The sequence below is a fragment of the Arvicanthis niloticus genome, chromosome 15, assembly GCF_011762505.2.
Source record: "Arvicanthis niloticus isolate mArvNil1 chromosome 15, mArvNil1.pat.X, whole genome shotgun sequence".
NCBI classification, from domain to species: Eukaryota; Metazoa; Chordata; class Mammalia; order Rodentia; family Muridae; genus Arvicanthis; species Arvicanthis niloticus.
In genome coordinates this window covers 24,725,100-24,746,905 of record NC_047672.1, presented here as the reverse complement: position 1 = coordinate 24,746,905, position 21,806 = coordinate 24,725,100, and the positions used below count along the sequence as shown (strand labels likewise).

The window sequence follows — 21,806 nt, the reverse complement described above, 5'->3', positions numbered from 1 at the left end:
CAGACAGAATGGATACACAATTGGGCCTGATATCAGCATACCCAGGAAGACAGGCATGCTCACTATGCCTGCACATGCAGCCAGCTTCAGACTCTGAATTTAGCCAGGGTGTGTATGTGTGCACATATACATCACACTTGTGTTGTTCTGTCCAGCGGTACTAACATCATCATCATGGTCACAGACAGAACTGAACAATAATTCTCAGTCACATGAAGTCCATGCAGATCAAGCACATGCTTCCCATGTGACAAGAAAACAAATACTGATGGCATTCTCTAGAAGACAACTGCCAGTTGTTTGAAATAGGGGAGGAGCAAGGCTACTTAAACACATTCCTAGGGCTGTTTTCAAGGGTTTAGAGCAGGTGCCACACCCCAACTGGGAGCCAAAAATTCTCAAATCCAGCTTTCTGGAGTAGGCAGGAGCTTACAGATAGCACACAGAAAACCCAGGGCTATGCCCTGTGCCCTGTGGGATAAAGACAGTAAAGTTTTTGAGCTACCCTTAGAGTTGCTGTAGAGATCATACAGAGCCTTGTTCCTAGAAACACACAAAGACTTGAGTTAGCAATATGAGTAAAGGACTGGTCAAATACAACTATGTGTTGTTGAAGCAGAGTATGCCAGGCAGGCACCTAGCTCTATGAACAGCTACTTCCTGTGCATACCACCATATTCCCTGAATCTGTAAGTCTTCCAGTCAGCCTATGGAGACCTCCCTTTTTTCTTGACTCATTTCACTGAGATTTTCTATACAATTCTCCTATGGCTTCCCAAAGAGAGCATGTATGGCTAACTTTGGACCCAGCTCATTGGGTTGGGAAGGCTCTAAAAGGTTCTGAAGCTCTTATCAAATAAGATGTGCTCAGAAAAAAAAATGTGCTTGCTCTGAAGAAGCCGTAGCATATACTCCCCAGCCTTGCCTCTTTGTATCCCTTCTAGCAGAACCAGAAGAGTAAAAAGTAGATGCATACAACCACTTGCTGAATAAAGCTTATAAAGCAAAGTAATGAGGCAGAGACATGAGACCATGACACGACACAGAAACAAAAAGACTCGGACAAATCATATGGAACAGCTTTCTGGCCAGTGCCAGTAGCACCTAATTTGAATCAATTAACCCAAAACTGAGAGACACATGGGGACATCCCTTATAGGGAAGCCCTGACACATGATAGTAAAGCAGTCAGCTAGCTGTGTTCTGGAAGCTGACTTCTCCTCACTATATTTCCTAGCATCCAAGTATGGCAGGCAAACCCACTAGAGATATGGCTACCTGGATTTGTTTGGGACAACTACCTTCCTTATATTCAGCCAGTGAGGCAAGTTGTTTACTATCACTCTAAGTGTCTACCACTAGCCTTGGTAGCACTGGCAGGCATAAGAAAACAGAAAGGAAAAAGGTCAGGAATAGGGAGGGAGGCTTTTTGAGCGCATAGTCCTCAAAGCTCCACAGATCTCACTGGTAACAGCCTCTAGTGAGCTAAAAAGACACTGAATGGGAGACAAGTTACAAGCTGGCAGAAAGCTGAGCTTCTGTCTGTCCCTTAACTTTCTTCTATACTCATCCAAGGCAAGTTGTTTACTGTCAGTGGTCTTCAGTCCCTGTCCTTGTAAGTTGGCTTCCTGGCTTCCTTCCTTTCTCTCTCTCTCTCTCTCTCTCTCTCTCTCTCTCTCTCTCTCTCTCTCTCTTTCTTTATTAACTTGAAACAAGCTAAGCCCATCTGGGAAGAGGAACCTCAATTGGGAAAATGCCTCCATCAGACTGCCTTTAGGAAAACTTTCTTGATTGACAAGAACTTCTGAAGAAAACTTTCTGGATTAATGGTTGATATGGGAGGGGCAGCCCACTGTGGGCAGTTCCATCCCAGGGCAGGTGGTGCTGGGTGCTAAAGAGCAGCAAGCTGTTTAAGCGATGAAGAGCAAGCTAATAAGCAGTATTCCTTCATTGTCTCTGCTTCACTTTCTGTCTCTCGGTTCCTGCCCTTCTTGAGTTCCTGCCTTAACTTCTCTTGGTGATGGACTATGATCAGGATGTGTAAGCCAAATAAACCTTTTCCTTCCCAAATTGTTTTTGGTCAATTCCTCCCTCCCGAAAAGGTTTCTGTGAGTAGCCCTGGTGGTCCTGGAACTTACTCTGCAAACCAAGCTGGCCTTGAACTCAGAGATTTGCCTGTCTCTGCCTACTGAGTGCTTGGAAGTCAGTGTTTGTCACAGGAATAGGAAGCAAACTAAGATAGTGTTTGATAGTGTAAAATAGTATCTAGAGATTTCTTTGTGTTGTGTGAATTTAATATTCAAGTTTCATGAAGGAGGTGAGGAAGGCTAGGTTTGGGGACTGAGTGGGGGAAAGCAGGGAACATCTTAGATGAGGGGTAGCTCAGGCTAGAGAATGGCAGAGTGAGCAGAAACAAAGTAGGCTGGGAGGGACAGAACCACCAAGACTTGGAATTGTGGGCTAAGGATATGGAGGATATAGAAAGGTAGGAGGGGGAACTAAGAGAGAATGGAGAAACAAACTTTAGGAAGGATTCCAGGAGAGAGGAAGACAGTGGGGTCATGGAAGAGTGAGCTTAACGACGCTCAGACTAACATGGCACAGCCAGAATCTTCCACATGTGGCAAAAACAGGACTGTAAGCAAGTGGTATGGCCAAGAAGTCTGCTCAGCTCAGCACAGGACTGTCAAAGAGAACTGCCATCTTAAACTGAACCACCAGGGACACCAAGAAATATACACATCTTAATTACCTTGGTTTCTTCCAAGGAAACAAGAACATCTTCCCCAGAACAAGAGAACATACACAGAGGAGCTGCAAATGAGAAAGGACAGGAAGAAGGCTGTGCTCATAGTTGGCTTTAAGCTGCCCAGAAGCTGGGTGTGTGGCCCCATATAAGCTGCCAGGGTCACCCTCCAAAGCCCTGCACTGAGACTCGGACGAGACCACCTTTACACATCCGGGAGAGTCAGCAGGTGCTTTTATTCCAGGGAGTACATGGCCTTTCCCAAAAAAACTGGCTACTTCCCATACTGAGTATGAAAATGCCCGTAAGTGGGAGGCTTACAAGAAGGAAAGGCTGGCTTGGGGGAAAGTACTATAGGAAAACTGCCACACACTCGGATGGTGTGCAGGCACAGCCTGACCACAGACAACTGCAAGCACAAGGAGCCAGATGAACACATCCCACTGGGCCTTGATCTCATTTGGGAATCCCAAAGTCTGGGCAGTTCAGTGTTAAGTTCCTTGCCTCTCTTCTCTGGTGATCATTATCCTTGGCTCTACGAGGACAAGTCTGTGACCTTCTCATGGAACAGCACTGAGAGAAGCTGCCTGCTTTCGTCATCAGCAACTATTTATCCCAGGCTTGTTTTTGTAGGTTCCCCCACCCAGCCATTTCCAGAAATGACTGTTCCTCTCTTCCTGACCCTTCTGTGACAGAATAAACAAGACATCTTTTGCCCAAACACCGCAGGGCAAAACAAAAACAGGAAGAGAAAGCAGGCACACTAAAGCTTCCGATATAAAATAATCAAGTGGTTTTGAAGAAAATAGACTTAAAATGTTAATTTTAAAAACATTTGAAACTTGAATGCTATTTTGTTTAGCTTTAGCACATGCAGACTTATGTTAGCACTCCTTTACTCAGACTTCACTAGGCTATGACTCTTGCTGATCAGGGTGGATGTCAAATCCACTAATAAATCTGTATGTCAAATCCACTAATATTCTATGGATTCACACTTGGTGCTTTTATATTTGCCAATATAAGTTCTAATTTACAAAAAAAAAAAAAAAAAAAGGAGGCTAGAACACTTTTCTTGGAGGTAGATAGATGAAAACAAAATGACAACAACAGTTTGTTCTGACTACAGAACTTGTATTTCCATTGCCAACATCTATGTTAATAAGGATGCCACTGGAGGCTATTCCCTGGGCACAAGAACTCAGGATCTAAGGATGCTAGACCAGTTTACTTGCTGCCACTGAAGATATATACCCACAAGTCAACATACACAGAACAGTAAACACAGATACATAGCACATCTAGCACACATAGCCCACAGTGCTGTCTTTGTAGTCAATCTTCAGCATCCCTCTTGGCTCTCTGACCTTTGGGTTGGTGGGATTGAATGAGGAAGAATCATTAGGTATCAAATGCAAATGTGTTCCTCATTCTGATGCTCTCCTCTAGCCCTGCACCTAGCCACAGGCCACAGGCGTCACTATGGGTACAGCAGCAGCAGTGTGGCAAAGAGCCAAGCTTACAAACTAGATGGGGCATCCACCATCCCCCACCAGCCACACCCATGCTGCCCTCTACTGTTACTCTCCCTATATGCTATTCCCTTTGCATTGTCTTCTGTCCCATTCTGGGGTGGGAGAGAAGCCACTAGCCATATCCCTGACCTGCAGGCTTGCTCCTTGAACACTTCCTGATTTACAGTGCTAGAGATGGAAGGGAAGTAATGCACGATGCCTGATGTTTGTGGGTGCAACAACTTATAAACTGCTAACATGCCAGATAAGACCATCCATCCATTCTATGACAAGAAGACTTATAGAACCTGGGAAAGATAATGGGTACTATGACCCAGCAGCTGAGTTGCACCCATGGAGTTGTCTCCTTTGTTTCTTACGGCAACATCATGAATTACTCAGGTTCCTGTCTTAAAAGAAAGCCTCAGAAAGGTTTGGAAACTTGCCTGAAGTCACACAGCCATAAAGTAGTAGATCTGAAATCCAAACCCAGGTCTGTCTGCTACATATAGCAACGATGACAAAAGTAATGACAACAGTGCTACCAGCAGCAGATTAAAATAGCAGCGAGCATTTATGAGTACTTCCTCTGTCCCAGGCCCACAGAGCAGCCTATGATGAGCTCTATTCTCTCCAGGAAGTCTTTGTTCACTCAGCTTCCTAGCATGAAGACAAGATTAGAGGCTGCCTGAGCAGCATATCCATAAAGCCTCAAAACCAGAAAAGAAACAAGAGGTCTTGGGGCCCAGGGCACTAGCTCTAGCTCCTTTAGTGGCATTAGTCAGGCCTCGCCTGTTACCCCTGGGGTAGTCCTCTCTAGCTTTCTAAATAGGACAAAACAGATACATGATGACTTTGGGGAATTGGTTGGTTAAAGGTTCAGACCACTGACGTCAGGTTTTAACTGTAATCTGACCAGCACAGAAACGTGTGTGTGTGTGTGTGTGTGTATGCGCGTGCACATGTGCGTGCAAGTGTGTGTGTGTGTGTGTGTGTGTGTGTGTGTGTGATGTGTACAATTCCCTAGGAGGCTGAAGTTGGGTTCCTGTGATCCAGAGCTCAGAGAAAAGCCAAATGATATGGAGTCAAGACTTGTTAAAAAGGAAGGATTTGTCTGAGGGGTAACCCAGAGTTTGGCATGTATGGATGCCTGGTACATAATACAGTTATGAAGCATGGGAAACTACTACCATAGCCCAGACCCCATTTTAGTAGCCATCCCTCTCCACAAATGAGGGTCATGAAGTGGTAGGTTCAACCTGTATTATTCATGGATGGAGAGAGCTTGGAAATAAAGTGGCTGATCTCCATCAGCCTTTGCCATTTCCCTGACTGCCCTGTGGTCCACACTTGGGCCTATCTCTCCTCCTGAGCACCTCTGTAGACCACCTAAGAACCCAGACCCACACTATCCCTAGAGGAAGGCTATAGGGTTAAAGTGGAGGTAAATGCATTAGCTTCAGGTCCTCACATCCCCCACAAAACAGCACAGAACTCTGTTTTGAATTCTTACTCTACAATTCTGCCTACAAAAGCATTTTCCCTTAAATCCCTTTCCACTTATGAATACTGCCTATGTGATTGGTGGTGAAAACAGCAACCAATAGCGCAGACACAGAGCTGCAGCTCCCATGGGACGTGGATCACACTATCCCAACTTTGTACAGAGGCTTCGGTATTCACTGTGCTTAAACTTGTGCCTTGTAGCAACCCTCAGAAATGCTAAAGCCCATTCAGTTTTTACACATACTCATCTCCAAAGAGTGCAGTCAAATTAAAAAGACAAAAGCAACCCTAATCTCAGGGACCCTGCTTTTTCTAAGCTCTGTCCAAGAAGGCCTTGTGCAGCTTCTTACAGGGGAATGGAGTCCTATATGCTTCTAGCATCTATGTGTTCATAATGACATATACGCTGGTCAGCATCATTCTGCTAGCTCTTAGTCCTGATTTTTAGATCATCTACCAGAAAGACCACCTGAGCACAAACCCTTGTTTGTCTTAGGGATCTGTTAATGGGGAAATCGAACAAAGACAATGGTTCCTTAATGTCACCTTCTTAATGTCACCTTAATGTCACCAAGGACCACACACTTGGGTACCCCCAAAACACTGATCTACCATTTGGCACAAGCTGTGCTTGCCTTGTTTTGTCTCAGTTACCCTCCTTTACAAGTCCATGTGAGGCAACAGCTGATGGGGACAGAGAACCATGCACCCTATTTGCTGAGCTAGGAGCCAACTGAAGGGACCGAGGACAGCAGAGATCTGCTGCCATGGGGTAGACTTGACACAATGGCCCCGAACACCTGAGAGAATGGGAAAAGTGAGTGGAGGGCAGCACAAGCCACTCCTCAGTTTATTCAGAGAGGAGCAGAACAAGGAAGCTCATTCCACTTAAGGTTAGAGACAGTCCTTGAGAGCTGAGGGCATTCCCACTCATGTCTTGAAAGGTCAGCACAAAACACAGTGCCTCACGCATACTTGGAATTTTAAAAAATCACTTGTACAATGCCTGAATGGGAATCATGGCCCCCATCACAGGTGGGGCTATGGAGAGTGACCTGGAACTATCAACAACAAATGCCATATCTATTGAAAGTATACTAAACTCACACACAGTACTATCTCCTCTGCTGGGCATCTGCTTTCTTATTCCTACCCCATTCCAAACAGCCTCCTCAGAATCACCCACCCCTCATGACCTCTCCTATCACACTCAACAACCGTCTTATATTTCCACATCCCCACCCCTGAGTTTTAGGGATTTAATCATAAGACATTTAACAAATGGGCCCTCAGAGGAGCTACCAATCACTCAGAAAAAAGATCAACAGCTCACGGTCAGACTGGCACCAGTGACCCCCCCCCCAACCCTGACAGGGTATACTCTACATACCGTGTGAGATGAGACTAAAGTCCAAACCACCTGCAGCACATTCACCAAGAGCACCATGACAACAACAAAGAAGGTGGAAGGAAACTTTAGAAGTTACTGTGGTGCACGCACAGACTGTGGTCTCACGGGTGGATCTTTATCTAGAAGCTTTACATCTGACAGCTACAACTTGTCAACAGCTTTCTGAATGTCAATACCCAGTTAAAATGTGTGAAGAAGAAAAGCAGCCAGGCACAGGCCTGTAATTCTACTACTCAGGAGGCCGAAGCAGGAGGGTTATAAATTTGAGGCTAACCTAGACTGATAGGCCAAACTGAGCCACTAGCACAAAAGAAGTTATGGGGGGTGGGGGGGAGACTGATTAGTAGAATCCTAGCCATCATGGCCAAGTCCCCATGTTCAATCACCAGAAAAAAAGAAAGGGGGGTACAGGGAGAAGAGGGAGAAAGGAGAGGAAGGAAGGATAAAGAGGAAGAAGAGGAGGAAAGCAATTGCTGTGAAACTTGACCAGTCTGTTTCTGTCCCACTCCCAGTACCCCTGCCTAGTAAATTGGCTTGGCAGGGTAGATGTCTCCAATTTTGAACAAGCACCATGAGAGATTCTGGAGTGGCAGGGTCCCTAGAGCTCATTTTGAAAACAACTGGCCTATATAACTTGGGCCCATGAGCGGCTCTACCCCCCCTCCCCCATCTTTAGGCTTAAAGATGTGCAGCTGGCAGCCCTACAAGGCAGAAAGCTGAGCTGAGTTTCCAGGACACTGACATAACTTCTGTATCTGGGCCCTCAGACCCCACAGATACTTGAAAGGCTTCTGTTTTCTGAGGTGGATGGTGATCTCTGTCTTGACATATGCATGTGTCCTTCCTTACATGTGCATTCACCTCCTTCTCTGACTATGCATATCAGCATCCCTGCATAAAGGGTTAATGCCACCTTTTCTCACAAGCATACCCATGCCTGTATATCACGTATGGGCTTCACCATGGTACTTAAGTCAGTGCTTATGAGCATGCCCAAGACCTTACTCTCTTGTGTATAGCAAGGTTGCAGTAAAGAGCTACTCGAATACATGCAAACTATCACACTGGAAGTTATTTTGTATTTGTTAACCATTACCAGGTTGATATGAACATGAATTAATAATTACTGAAAGGAAAAACTAATTTCAAAGTGTATACTATTTACCTGAAGGTCTCAGAGACAGTGGAGATTTGAAAACAGCTAACCAGCCCAGGTAACTCACTGATCACATGTTTATAGAACAGAGCCGTGGCTCTGCTTCTTTCTATGTGTGTCTGAGTTGGCAAATGAGACTATCAGCGAGCTGGATAGTTTTCACACGCTATCCTCCAATGTGAGCCGGCACAAACCTCTCCTTCTGTTGTCTTAGTAACAAAGGGCAGGTTTAAGAGCTAATGCTTGCCATGCATAACTGTTTGCAGAGTTCTGTTTTTTCAAAGTGGGCCAGTCACTTTTTAAATATTGTGATTTGTGTAAGTTATACTATTTTTGAAACTTCTGTATGTGGCAACACCCTTTATTGGAGTGACTTACATCTTCAGCCTACAGTCTGGAGGTGTGGGTTAATGATGCCAGAGTTACCCACAGGGGAAAGAGTCCTTCCTCCACACAACTAGAATCTCCAACTATGGCCTGGTGAGCACAAGTCCAGTCACAAGAACATCCAGATGGAACAGTGCAGGTGGCTCACAGCTAACATCTACTCAATGAGTCAGGGAAACCAGGACTGAGGCTGAGGTGACTTTCCAGACACTATTACTTTGTAGTGGTGGTGGGATTTGAAAACAGGCCCTAGAAGACCAGAGCTTCAGAATCTAGCCTCAGTCAGAGCAAAGTCACCAAACAAAAATGGAAAAAGAAAAAACAAAAACAAACAAACAAACAAACAAACAAAAACCCTGTTTGGTAAGCATTAGCTCTTACTGTTCTTTAGTAAGTCAGTTCTGAAATAAATTATCAGAAAAGTCAAATGCACTAACTGGTCCACAATCAGATGATGGGGATGGGGTCACCGTATAATCTAGACCCTCTGTTTTCATTCCTAAATAAATACAATTATTTCTGGACCTTGTGTCTCCCACCAACTTTCTGTCTATTTGCTGTTTTCCAACTGATAGATCATCACTAACCTCTTCAAGAATTCACGGAAGTTTCCAACATGTTACTCTGACTAAACCCCAGCTCCTCATCTTCCAAACTCCCTACTGTCAGAGCCCACGCCTCTACCACTGTGCTCCAACCCCAGCCTTCAACCACGTGCATGTCTCCCTGTTTTTCCCATCTTCCTTTTTATTACAACCTCCATGGCCTTTACCCCATCTCAGACTTCCCTGAAGATCTATTTCAAGACCCCTTCACCACAGGTCTCTCTCTCTGCTCAGCCCATTGTGCAGAATTCCTTCACTGACCCTCAGCTATGTGGATGTTTTACTACTGACTTCAGTTTGGTACACAGTGGGTTCATAGGAAGTGTCTGTTGAATAATTACACACTTGGAATACCAAATGTCAAAATTATATTTCTAGGAATTTCTTTTTAAATCTGAAAGAGACAATTAACTCAAAATCTGAGAATGTACCTTTGTTCCTATACCATTTAATATGTAGATATTCAGAGCTACTCATTGTCTGACACAATGAATGGAACTAAAATTAATTTCCATCTCTACCTAACAACCATTCCAGAATCATCTGGAAGACAGCCTCTACACCCGTGGCGTGCATGTAAAGGTCTGAGGACAGAGGTCAGTTCTCTCCTTCCACCATATGGGTGTCTTGGGGATCAAACTCAAAAGTTACCAGGATTAGTAGTAAGTATCCTTAACTCTTTGAGCTATCTTACCAACCCTTATGTCCTGGTTTTTATGCCCACTTTTAGGGATCTTAGCAATGGTCTTAAAGGTCTCAAAAAAGTCTAGACAAAATATTTTGAACAGTCCAGAGCAGAAACTAAATTGTACACACTGTCACCTCTGACTATCTTTTGCCCAACAGTGATTTTTTTGTGGTTTTTCAGAGTTTAATGTTTGGTCTTGTTTTTAGTTTGCTTGTCATACTAATAGCAGAAATACCCTAGCACTAGTTAACTGCTTGCTCACAAAGCCAGAACTTTGGCATCAAGGTAAATTAAATAATGACCTGGCAGGAGCTTCTTTAATGAGGTAATACAAGGAAGCAGGGTCACCTTCCACTCTTCCACCGTGTTCCACCTTGGAGGAAGCCTGTTCTCAGCTGGAACAGGATTTCTTAAGAATCTCTAGGGTAGGGTAGGGTAGGGGTAGAGGGTAGAGACTCTGTGGATCAGGGGCCTCATCGCACAGAGGGCACAATAGCTCTGAGACAGGATCTAGCATAATTCTGTTCATGTAAGTTCTCCAGACTCATAGGTACGAGCAAGCTTGAGACCAGCACTGCTGACGGTTACCCTCAGAGCTGACCTTCAGGACATAGGTTAAGTTGGAGGACACCTCTAGACCCCTCCATTAGACCACAAAGACCTGACAAAGCAACCCTGTTTCCTTAAAGCTACATTCCAGGCTTCCCTCACAGAGTGCCAACAGCAACTCTGTGGTAGGCTAGAAATAGAGGGAAATTAGGGGGTGAAGAGAGGCAGAAGCTCCTCACTCTGAAATCTTAATTTGCCTTGTATACTGATTGAGGGTCAAAAAAGCGCAATACAACTAACAAAGTCAAAATTGCCCAGAGAAATAATCATGTTTTTTCTAAAGATACTTCAAATAAGATGTTAAAAACTAATGAATGAGGTCCACTTGGGGCCAGAATATTTGAAACTTTGTGAGTTTTATCGTTTTAATGTACATCTCTCTCACTCCTAAATCTAAACAATGTACCTCATAAAAATCCTCACTATTTTATCTACAAATGGGAATCTTTAATGTCAGAGAAATAAGTAAACCTAACCCATGTATTTGTATTTGTTTTGAAACTTTACTTAAATTTTAAGCGTTCTTACTCTTTAAACCTGGTCAATTACAACCTTTGAACAATGTATACTGGCTCAGTCATAAAATCTTGTATATAGCCAACTGTGACATTCTTAAGAAACCACCCTGTGTACTGAGTGCACAACCTCTCTTTCCTATGTCTCTCTAGCTAAATACTTCATAAACCCACTTACTCTACTTTACCCTGGCCCTTGAAACTCTTTCCTGTGACCTGTGGACCACTGAGAAAAAAGGGAGATCCTGAGGCTCTAGGAGGCAGAGCTGTGCCAGCTCTCTGCTACCACTCATACTTCAGTCAAGCACATACCTAGCTTCTATAGGGAAAATAGTGGCTTCCAGGCCACCACCTTCTTCCCCACGCCCTTCAGACTGAGAATAGAAAGTGGTTTCAAGACAGAGAACTCCTGGGGAAAGACTGATCTAGAGAATGTAATAACCTCTCTGTCCAGGCAGCTTGAAAGCACCCTTGCTCTCTCGCAAAATGTCCCTGAAGGTATACTTTTTCCCCCCCCTTTTTTTGGACAAGGATCTTAACAATAAATAATCAAAGAGCCTCTTTTATCTACTCTCTCCAAGTAAAAGGTGAAGTAGTCAGGAAAATCAACCTAAACAGTTTCATCTAGGCTGACTGTCCTACACACCCAGGATGAGCAGGGTCAAAGCTGAATGTTGTTCTCCAAAGCTTCCTCTGATCTATATAGCAGGAGACTGACCGCCACTCCAAGGGCTCAGATGAGGCCTGTGGCAGGCAGAGTATTATGATTAATTTAGAAATGAAGTGATCATTCTAGGACTCTGTGCCCTTGACCCTAGTCAAAGGTTGCTTAGCTGGCCTTGAGAACCCAACACCATGAAGACCCTGGGAGGAGGGAAACAATTCTGCCTAGAATTTTAGGTAGTAGTGACTTAAGGCCTAAAGAAAGGGGGTACTCTGATACCCAAGAAGATGTCTCAGATGGAAGTAGGAATGCAGGAAGTAGAGGTGTCTGTGCCTGTTGACAAATGAGAATGACAGGTAGGAGCTCCTAGCTGTAAACAAACAGATTTATCACCCCATAAGGTGCTCAAGTGGATGACTGGGCCATAGAGCTGCTTGCTGAGAAGGAACATCAAGTCTAAGAAGAAAGAGGACTCAGACCTACCCTAGTTCCCATTCACTGCCATTCATAGCCCTCCTAAACTAGGTGCCCAAAAGCAAAGTACACTGCAGAGTCCTTGGCAGGAGGGGCACACAGTGGGCAGAGTGACAGGGGCACAGAGGGCAAGATTCCCAAACAGGCTTCAGAGTCCCAAAGGTAACTTCTTGAGTCAAGTTTTGTTACAAGGATGCACTGCTTATTAAATATAGTTTTAGGCCATTTTACAAGCCCCCATGCCTAATTTGTAGCCAAACTTTAATAAAGCTGTTCACTAAGAGCAACACAGGCTAACAAATAATAAAACCTTGCACAGCCCTTGGCGTGGCACTGTTTGCTCTAAGTTTAGGCCAAGAACTGGCAAGAAATAGCCACTGGCATCCTGAATTTTTAAGTCTAAATATAAAATGACAGCAAAGCCTCCATTTTGCAGTAACTAGAGAGCAAGCCCCAGCTACAGCCACCTCTGCGGCAAGCTGTTTCCCTATGATGAACCTACCGAGTTGTCTTTCAAGGAAGGTCCAGGAACTCCTCAGAGAATATGAGTTGTCATATTCTCCCCCTTTACCTCAAGGAGGGGGTACAGTTCTCCACTGTCCAGGCTCCACCTTCCTGGATGGCTACATCAATGGGCACATGGCTCCCCTCCAGGCTGAACCGAGAGCCAGAAGAGATAGATCTATCCTCATGAGTATAAAGAAGTATGTAAGAAGTCCTCAAAAACAGAGGGCAGTATGTATACCTAAATGCGCAGAGAAAGCCATCACTTTCCAAAATCAGATTCCAGAGCTAGGGAAGAACTCCTACCGCTGAGGAATCCCTCGGAAGAGGAATGGAGAAGCCCTGAGACTAAACCTTTGAGTCAGATGGATCAGCCTACTTTCTCATGGGAGTTTTGAGGTTCTTTTCTTGCCAATTTCAGGCTCTGTAGGACTGGTCACTGTTACTTCCAAGACAGCTCTTTGCCATTACTGCACCACCTCCTGATGCTGTGTCTCCCTCCCACAGGCTGCCCACTGCACATAGCTCTAGACTGTATCACAGCATGGTACAACAGTACCCTGGAACTGGTATAAAAACCCCAGCTTACAGCTCACAGATCAGGAAATGAGAGTATACAGAAGTTAGGCAGTCAGCACAAATCACACAGCCTAGTGAGTTTAGGAATCTGTTCAGTTCTGGATTTTACTAATGCCAAAGCCTGCAGCATGCTGGAAACTCTGGGATGGCCAGGACCTTGTTTATATCCTTGGAGCTAGCTAATGTTTTTGTGCAAGGCCCATATTAGAAATGAGATAAACATTTGTGTGATATTTGAAGGTATAAGCTCTCTTGCTAGAGTGTAGAAGTGTTTTGACTCCATAAGGTTATCAATGCAAAGAATGGTCCTCAGTGTAGTGATGTTGAGAGGTGGTGAGGCCTTGTGGAAGTTCATTAACAGTGCTGTCCTTAGAAGGAATTAAGGTTAGAAACCCCTGAGTTAGTTCTCTTCAAATAAAGGTTGTCTTAAAAGCAGAATCAAATCTTGAACCATTACATGTCTTCCTCTCTAGCCATGTGATCTCTATGCCTGTGCATGTTCCACCACTGTTGGGCCATCTACCATAAGGCTGAGAAACGCAATGTGACCTTGAACAATAAATCTCTTTTCTTCTCAAAATTATCCTGCCTTGGGTATTTCCTTACAATTAAAGGGGGGATAAGGAATAGTTAATGTTTCCTATTATAAACTTATCACAGGAAGGAGCAAGTGGCCCCAGGGCAAAGAGCTTCCCTTCTTCCAGCATCTTCCACATGACTATAATAGTAGTCTTTTAAGAAAGCTACCATCAACCTATTACACCCTCCCCCATCGACCCCTGCTTGTTCAAAGTTTCCAGGACTTGTTCCAGGTACTATTCACAAATCTTCTGATCTGGCCAGGTAGGTCATCCTGATCTCCTAAATGAGCCTTGCATTTTATACCCTGTGCCTGTTATTGGCACACCCCTTCCTGTTCTAGCTATCTGCATCCTCTCCATCCAGAAGGACCTGACTTCTCCAGTCTGCTCTTTACCCAGCTCCCCCAAATCCTTTCCAACTCTCAATGTCCAGACCATGAATGTAAGAATGTTACTCAGATGCCTTCCTACACAGCTTCTCACCATCACGTCTGTGTTATAATTTTTCAACCATATTAAAGTCTCTTTTTGTTCTTAGAAAGATTTATTTTCATGTTTGCCTGAATGTATGCATATATACCACACATGTGTATGATGCCATAAGAGGGAGATGGATCCCCTGGAACTAGATTTACTCACAGCTGTGAGCTGCCATGGGTGCTGGGAAGCAAACTGAAGCCCTCTGTAAGAGCAGCAAGTGCTCTTAATCATTGGGCCACATCTCCAGCCCTCACATTAAAGTCTCTGTCTGGTAACAACCACTATCATTATGCCCACCATGGTGATTCTCTCTGCACATTCCCTGTGGATGCCACTGGACCTCCCGAATCCTGACTATCTCCACAGAAAATGTCTTACCTGTAGTATCTGGATTGTAAGTATGTAGAGCAGACAGCTTTGGACACATGACTAGCTGAACCAAAGTCAATGACCTTCACTCGGTATGGTTGTCTGGATGGATCCACCAGCATGATGTTTTCTGGTTTCAGGTCAGCATGGATAAGACCCAGGCTTTTGAGTTTCATCAGGGCCGTGGCTACCTGCTGGAGGACTGGGCGAATATACTTGAGGGGCAAGGGACTAAACTTGTTCTGTTTCAGAAAGTCATAGAGGTTCTGCTCCAACATCTCAAAGACTAAGCATGTGTGGTTCTTGTGCTGGAAGCACTCATAGGCCCGCACAAAATTGTAGTCATCAGCGCTCTCCGTGCTCAGCCGGGCCAGGATGCTCACTTCAATCTGGCCTTGCCGGGCATAGGAGGGGTGGTTCTTTAGGATCTTAATGGCCACAATTTCATTGGTGCCCCGTTTCCAGCACTTGACCACTTGCCCAAATGTCCCTCGCCCCAAGAACTCTAAAACCTCATAGGTGTTGGTCATGGAGCACAGCACTTCATGCTGCACCAGCTGGTAGTCCCCTTCACTGTTGGAACCACTGTTTTTGGAGGTGGCAGTGGATGTGGTGGCAGTGGCTACAGTGGCCCCACTGGCATTATTCTGAACCATGGGTGGATGCTCTTCGATGATCTGCACGCTGCTTGTGTTCTCAATCTCCTCACTCTTGCGCTTGAGTCCACATTTTTGGTAGGTGTCAAGGAGGCTCACAGTGCTTCGACGCATTAGGTTATGTGGTCCACCGAGGACTTGCCCGGTGACAGAAGTGCTACTTGCTGACGTTACAACTATGTGTCCAGTACTTCCTGGGAAGATGATGGTCTGCTCGTAAGGTAGGCTTGGGTTTGGGATCGGCAAGGAGGTGCTGACGGTTGTGGAGGCTGGCTGAGAAGGTGGTATGTTCTTGCTCTGGCTGTACACTTTGCTGTGGGAGCCGTACCCAGTCATGTCCCAGTTGGAACTTGGCTCTACTTTTAGTTTCTTCACACTACAGAAGGCACTTGATTGAAGGGTGTGAGGGGAGAAAACTTGCACATGTGAGGCCATACCTAGAAGGAAAGGAAAAGGAAAGATAAATTCTTGAGTTACTCCTTCAGTAATAAAATTTATCGATTCATTTAGGCTCAGATTGCTCTCCTTGGAAAGAAGCTTGAGGACTTGGGAGATGGATCAGTAGGTAAAGCATTTCTGCGAAAGTGTGAATGAACATTTGAGTTCAAATCCCTAGAACCCATGTAAGTTGGGCACAGCCACCTGCAACTGTAATCCCAAAGCTCCCAAAGCAAGATAGGTGATGAAGACAGGAAAATTTCCAGGTCATGGGCTAGCCAGCCTGGCAGATGCAGCAATGAACAGCAAAAGGCCATCTCTCAAGCATGGCAGAAGGTAAGAACCTAGAGTTGTCCTCTGGCCTCCATACATTTCTTGGTCTACATGCACACAGATACATGCATGATGATTTAAAAATTCAGCAGCTTGAAAAAGCAAATCAATTCCACCCAGAAGCATGTTCAAGTCTCCTTGTCTTTGAGACCTATGGTTCCCATATTCTGCCATTAGATCTACCAGCTTTAGGAGGATACAAGACTCCTAAAACAGAGTCAAGAATAGTCAAGAATCAGATACAGAATCAGAACTCAGTTCATTTATTTCTTGCAACAGTTCATTTATTATACTTATAACAGAAACCAATTCTCCATTTCAGGTTGCATCTTGCTAAATCTGAAGATTATATCAAGTATCCCAGGTAAGTGTTACATACTTAGCACTTCCTTGTAGACAGCTTAGCCTTGTCAACAGATGGCTATAACCAGGTTCACTACTCTTAAGAAGCATGCTCTTGCACAGGCCCTATCACAGGGGCCTCTCATGATCTTCTGTGTTCTGAATAGGACATACTACATACCATCTGGTATCTTTGTCATCTTGAATTATATAAGGCTGAGTTGATGGATGATTTGGTGTTTGTGTCCCCTTTCAGAAAGGGCCCAGTAACATTATTCGTGGGCTCCTTGCTCACTTGCTTTATCAATATAAGCAGTAATAAATTTCTCTTAAAAATCCTGAGATTTTAGGTGCTGAGGAGATAGCTTTGTTGAGTAAACTGTTCACCATGCAAGCATAAGAGATTAAACATGATTTCCAGCAGCCACATATGCAGATGGGGACATGAATTGGACATGGCTTTGTGCACCCAACACTGAGGAGGCAGAGATGGGTGGATTCTTGGGGTTTATTGGTCAGTCAGTCTAGCCTAATTGGCAAGCTCTAGATTCACTGAGAGACCTCATCTTGAAAACAAATAAGATGGAAGGTAATTAAAGGAGGCCCGATGTCAACCTAGAGTCTGTACCACACACGCATAATGGAGGCTGAGAGAGAGAACTATGGCTTTGTATCTGCAACTCAAATAATTTAAAAAGTACTTACGACCTTTATGGAGTAGCTGTACAACTTATAATTATGGTGATACTGGAAACTTTTAAAATGTGGTATATAGACTAAGGAAAAAAGCACTGCAGCGACAAGAAAGGAAAATGCCTTAAAGGTACAAGAAGAAACAAATACCAATTACCTTCTAAGCTGCCTCTGATAACCATTTCGTGTGTGTGTGTGTGTGTGTGTGTGTGTGTGTGTGTGTGTGTGTTCATGTATAGACATCTCTGGGTGTGCATGCACTAATCGTACAGAGGCCAGAGGTTGATAACAGGTTTCAGTTGCCATAGTTTCAGAGAAAAGGTCTCTCTGCTGAACCTGTGGCTCACCAATTCAGCAAGACTGATTGACTAGCAAACCCCAGATCTTCCTGTTTCCACTTCCCCAGTGTTTGGGTTACAGACACCTGGCTTTGTAGTGAATGCTAAGGATGGAGCTCGGGTCCTCATGCTTATGTCATATTGAATGAGCCACCTCCCCAGTTCCATCGCCATTTCTTACAGTAGCACTTAGAAGGTGAAGAGACCGCCAAGCTTTACTGCTACTTAAGCATCTAGCAGCTGCTCTCTGGTCCCCAGCATTGTCTAGAGTGGTTACATAACACCTCCCTTTTTAATGCCATCATTTGTTCCCCAGTCCTCCCTCTCTTCAGTGGATCCCCGCCTATCTTGCCCAGAATCCCGAAGTTAGTCTCACATTCTGCTAATCCCTAATCCAATCTCCCATTTTTCTATACAATCCTGTTCCTGACACTTTTTTTCCCTTGAAACTATTGATTGTTTATTGGGCCAAAGTCTTTAGCTGTTACTGAACAAGGTTATACAAATGCATCACTGACCCACCTCTCCCTCTGCCTTCAAGTGTGTGTGCATGCACAAGCTTCCAACTTACAAGATGGGAAGAGTAACAGTTGGAGCCCCCTCTTAACTCCTTCCTTCTCTTCAATGCTCACTCTTAATCGTTCTCCAACATATTCAAATATCATAGACCTGTGTTCTTAAGGTAAATAACTTCCTAATTGCCTAATCCAATGGCTCTTTCACCCCCTATTCTCCTTAACCTCTCTGTAACATCTGATACTGCTGACCAGCACGTCCTTCTTGATGTTCTTATCTGCTCTAATGTGAATCTGTAACTGCTTTCCTTCTCCCAATGGCACAGGCAGCTCCTCTTCTTCCTCTAAAATGCTGGTGTTCTGTTTCTGTTTCCTCTGGAAAGCATCATTCATTCAGTTTAAGCAGTCATCTCTATGCAGGGAACTCCCACATGCTTGTCATGAGCCAAGTTCCCACTTGAATGTTCCAATAACATTATTTCTGTCTCCTACTACATCAAAAATGATCTTCAAAAGCTAAACTACTTGTCTTTCCCCTAAAACATAGCCATCTAATGCTCCATTCTAACATTTCCATTCTGTTAATAAAGTATCCAGTTGCTTGGTTCCCAAACTGGACTTACCTTGATAAGTCTTCACGACCTCAACAAGCAAAAGATACTCAGTCTTGATTGATTTTTTCCTTCCTTTAAAATCTTTTTTTTAAATTAAAAGTATTTAAATAACTATATAAGGTAAAATGTTTCATTTCCAACTCTTTAATTTCTGTTCTTTTTGCCACTCCCATAGCTGAAATCCTTATTACTTTTCAAAAGTAACCCTAAAGTAAATATAGGAACCTGGCCACTGGAATGATCTCTAATGTGCCTGTATCCAGCCAGCAGATTTGTCTTACTACACAAACCTCTGAGCATTGTTCCTCTGTCCAAAAGCTTCTGGTGGCTCCTTGGTGCCCAGAAGATAAAGCTGAAGAGTCGACACATGTCTTGATCCCCATTCCGTCATCTAGCTTCCCTTCAGCCATGGATTTTCCAGAAGTCTCAATTCTAGACTGGTCCCACCCCTCTTCCTAGAATAGAATGCCTCCTGCACTTGCTTCACTCACTCCCCTGTACTTTTTGCCTTCTGCCATGAAGTCATTGCTTCTCTCAACTCATCTAAAGACCATGCAGTTTTGAGCCCCAAGCCTGAGCTTTTGAGACAAGGTCTCATGTATTTCAGGTTGGCCTCAAACTCACTATGTAGGCAAGGATGACTTTGATTTTCTGATCTTCCTGCCTCCATCTTCCCAGTACTAGGATCACAACTATGTGCCTCCACACTTGGCAAGTTGTTTCTCTTTTATACTATTTACATGTTTAAGCCATGTTTCCACAACTAGACCACATTCTGGCAGCAAGGACTACAATTGTACCTCAGCCCTTTGTTTTGCCTCATACTTCTTTGTGTCTTCCCACCACAGGCCAAGCTTACAGTACATGATGACCACTGCTAATAGAAGAAAATCTGTAACTGCTTTGTCACTAGTCACTCACGTCTAAAGAAGCAGACTTGACTAGAAATTAGAGACAAATCTCTAACCCAAATAAAGACTTTTTAAAAAGCAAGGGAGAAGGCCAGATATGGTGTACACGAGCAAACTTCCAGTAATTGGAAGGCTAAGACAGAAGATTTAAGAACTGGACCACACATTAAGACCCTGACTCAAAACAAACAAATACTCTAGAATTAAAAAAACAATACCAAAGCAGAGGCTGTTCAGCTCCTGTGCTGGCTGGACAGTCATGCTCTGCCTGTGCTCGAGCAGTGTGTGCTCTGACTTCCTGGAGGCAGGTCTGGTCTAACCCTAAGCACTACTCTGAATCTGCCTTTACTGTGACCCCATGGGTCAACAGAGACTTCCCTTCTGGTTTGAAAGCTGACTCCAATCTTGACCTGGGTACTATGACTAATATGCCTGTGTATGTCTGACATGATTATTGCTTGACATGATTATTTTGGTTAGTTATGCAATCATACTTTTCATCTACTTTTATGTCAATATCTTCCTAATACCACATCACAGAAAGTGGTTACTCTCTATTTATTAATATCACTTAAATATTCATATAGTTACACATGCTATAAGCCAGACAAGTTCAACCTGTGGCCTGCTGGCCTCATGTGTTCCCGTACACTTATGAATGTAGTCCCGTACACTTATGAATGTGGTCCAACACATTTGCAAACGATATTTTGTTACAATGTCAAAAGGTCTGATACCCTTGAAGTAATACAGAAAAGAGCAGTCCTTGGCTTTAAGCTACCTATCCCCAGAAGAGACTAAGCAAAATTAACATCTGCTTCAGCTTCTGTCCCTTGACTATTTCCTGCCTCTCACTCAAGTCACTAAAGGAGAAGGGAGAGTAGGAGGAAAGAAGAAATAAGCTGATTACACACAAAGCTTTGGAGGCATTGGTCCCTGTCCTCACTGTTTCAGAAGTTCTTGGTAGAGAGGCCACACTGCAGAGTGGAATTTTACAAAGGGGAAGAGGGTAGCTTATGACTTATTTGTTATTGGGATGATAGCCAAGGGTCACAAAACTGTGGAAATAATCACTGGCTGACTTGGGTGACAGATGCCCAGGATCAGCAAGGAGACCTACACGGCTGGAACCTCTCTATAGCCATCACTGTGGCCAGCAGCTGCCTCAGATTCTGGCTGGGGCTGCTGTGGTCACTGCTGAGGTCAACGGCCACTATTCCAAGAACTAGACCTAATGTTTCCAATAACCTTTTTACCTTTGTTCTATGGCACAGTCCATTTTCCTGTGGGAAGGGGAATGTTCAAACAAAATATAGCTAAAGAAAGTCACGAATGGTGATTTTTTAATCCCTAAAATTTTTATAAGGAATAAAACACTGATAGCTTTGTAGCTTCATTTTAAAATAACCTCATGTCCACAATCAAACTTATGTTTGTACATTTTTCTTTGGAAGTATTTTCTGGAACAAACCTTCCTGATTAGTTTAGCTTTCTCTGAGTCAAGCTCACAACCTTTGCCACTCCATTTGTTCAGATCGCTAAGGCAAGGGACAGAGAAGAGGGTGGGGAGACCTGTATGTTTTCTACTCTAAAAGAAAAGCTAAATGTTTCCTCTCATTTCTTTATGGCCTGACCCCTGTACTCTTCAAGGACTACTGACCTTCTATACACAGAAAATAATAATAGTAATAACTCCCCCTCAGAAATGGCAGGGGCTGACTAGACATCTTTAGTTTGATCCTATACAAGTTTTGATCTCTGTATCTCCTCTTGGGCTCTCAGAAGACGACTTGGCTCGGACTTCTTTTAGCGAGGATAGGTTTTAACTCCCTGAAGGGCAGAATGGAGGACCCAGGGAATAACACAATAAATCTGCAATAATTACACCTGCTCCTTAGAGGCATAGCCCGTCCAGACCTTTCTATAAAAGCCTTGGTGGCCTCTCAAGATAAAAACCCTACATAATGGTTGTATATCTAATGATTGCTGAGATAAACGATGAAGTGTCTACAAAGTGTCTACCATGCCACTGGCTCTTGAGCAGGCCAAAGGCATGAGCACTGAACACATCTTTCCATGTTACTGGGCTTATGGACAAACTACCCATAAAAGAGATTTACTTACAAACTCAATAGAAATTTAGCTAACTTACATCTCAACTATATGTAATAAATTCCT

At 43.9% G+C, this 21,806-nt stretch overlaps 1 protein-coding gene across 4 annotated transcripts in view; it reads right to left on the bottom strand.

Annotated features, from left to right (window-relative positions):
* Positions 1-21,806, bottom strand: part of Hipk2 (homeodomain interacting protein kinase 2) — a 178,599-nt gene that overhangs the window by 106,835 nt on the left and 49,958 nt on the right. For all 4 annotated transcript variants that reach the window (XM_034519023.2, XM_034519021.2, XM_034519022.2 and 1 more), the window contains exon 2: positions 14,798-15,881. In XM_034519023.2, coding sequence (XP_034374914.1) covers positions 14,798-15,881 — 1,084 coding nt within the window. The remainder of the gene's footprint in view (positions 1-14,797; positions 15,882-21,806) is intronic.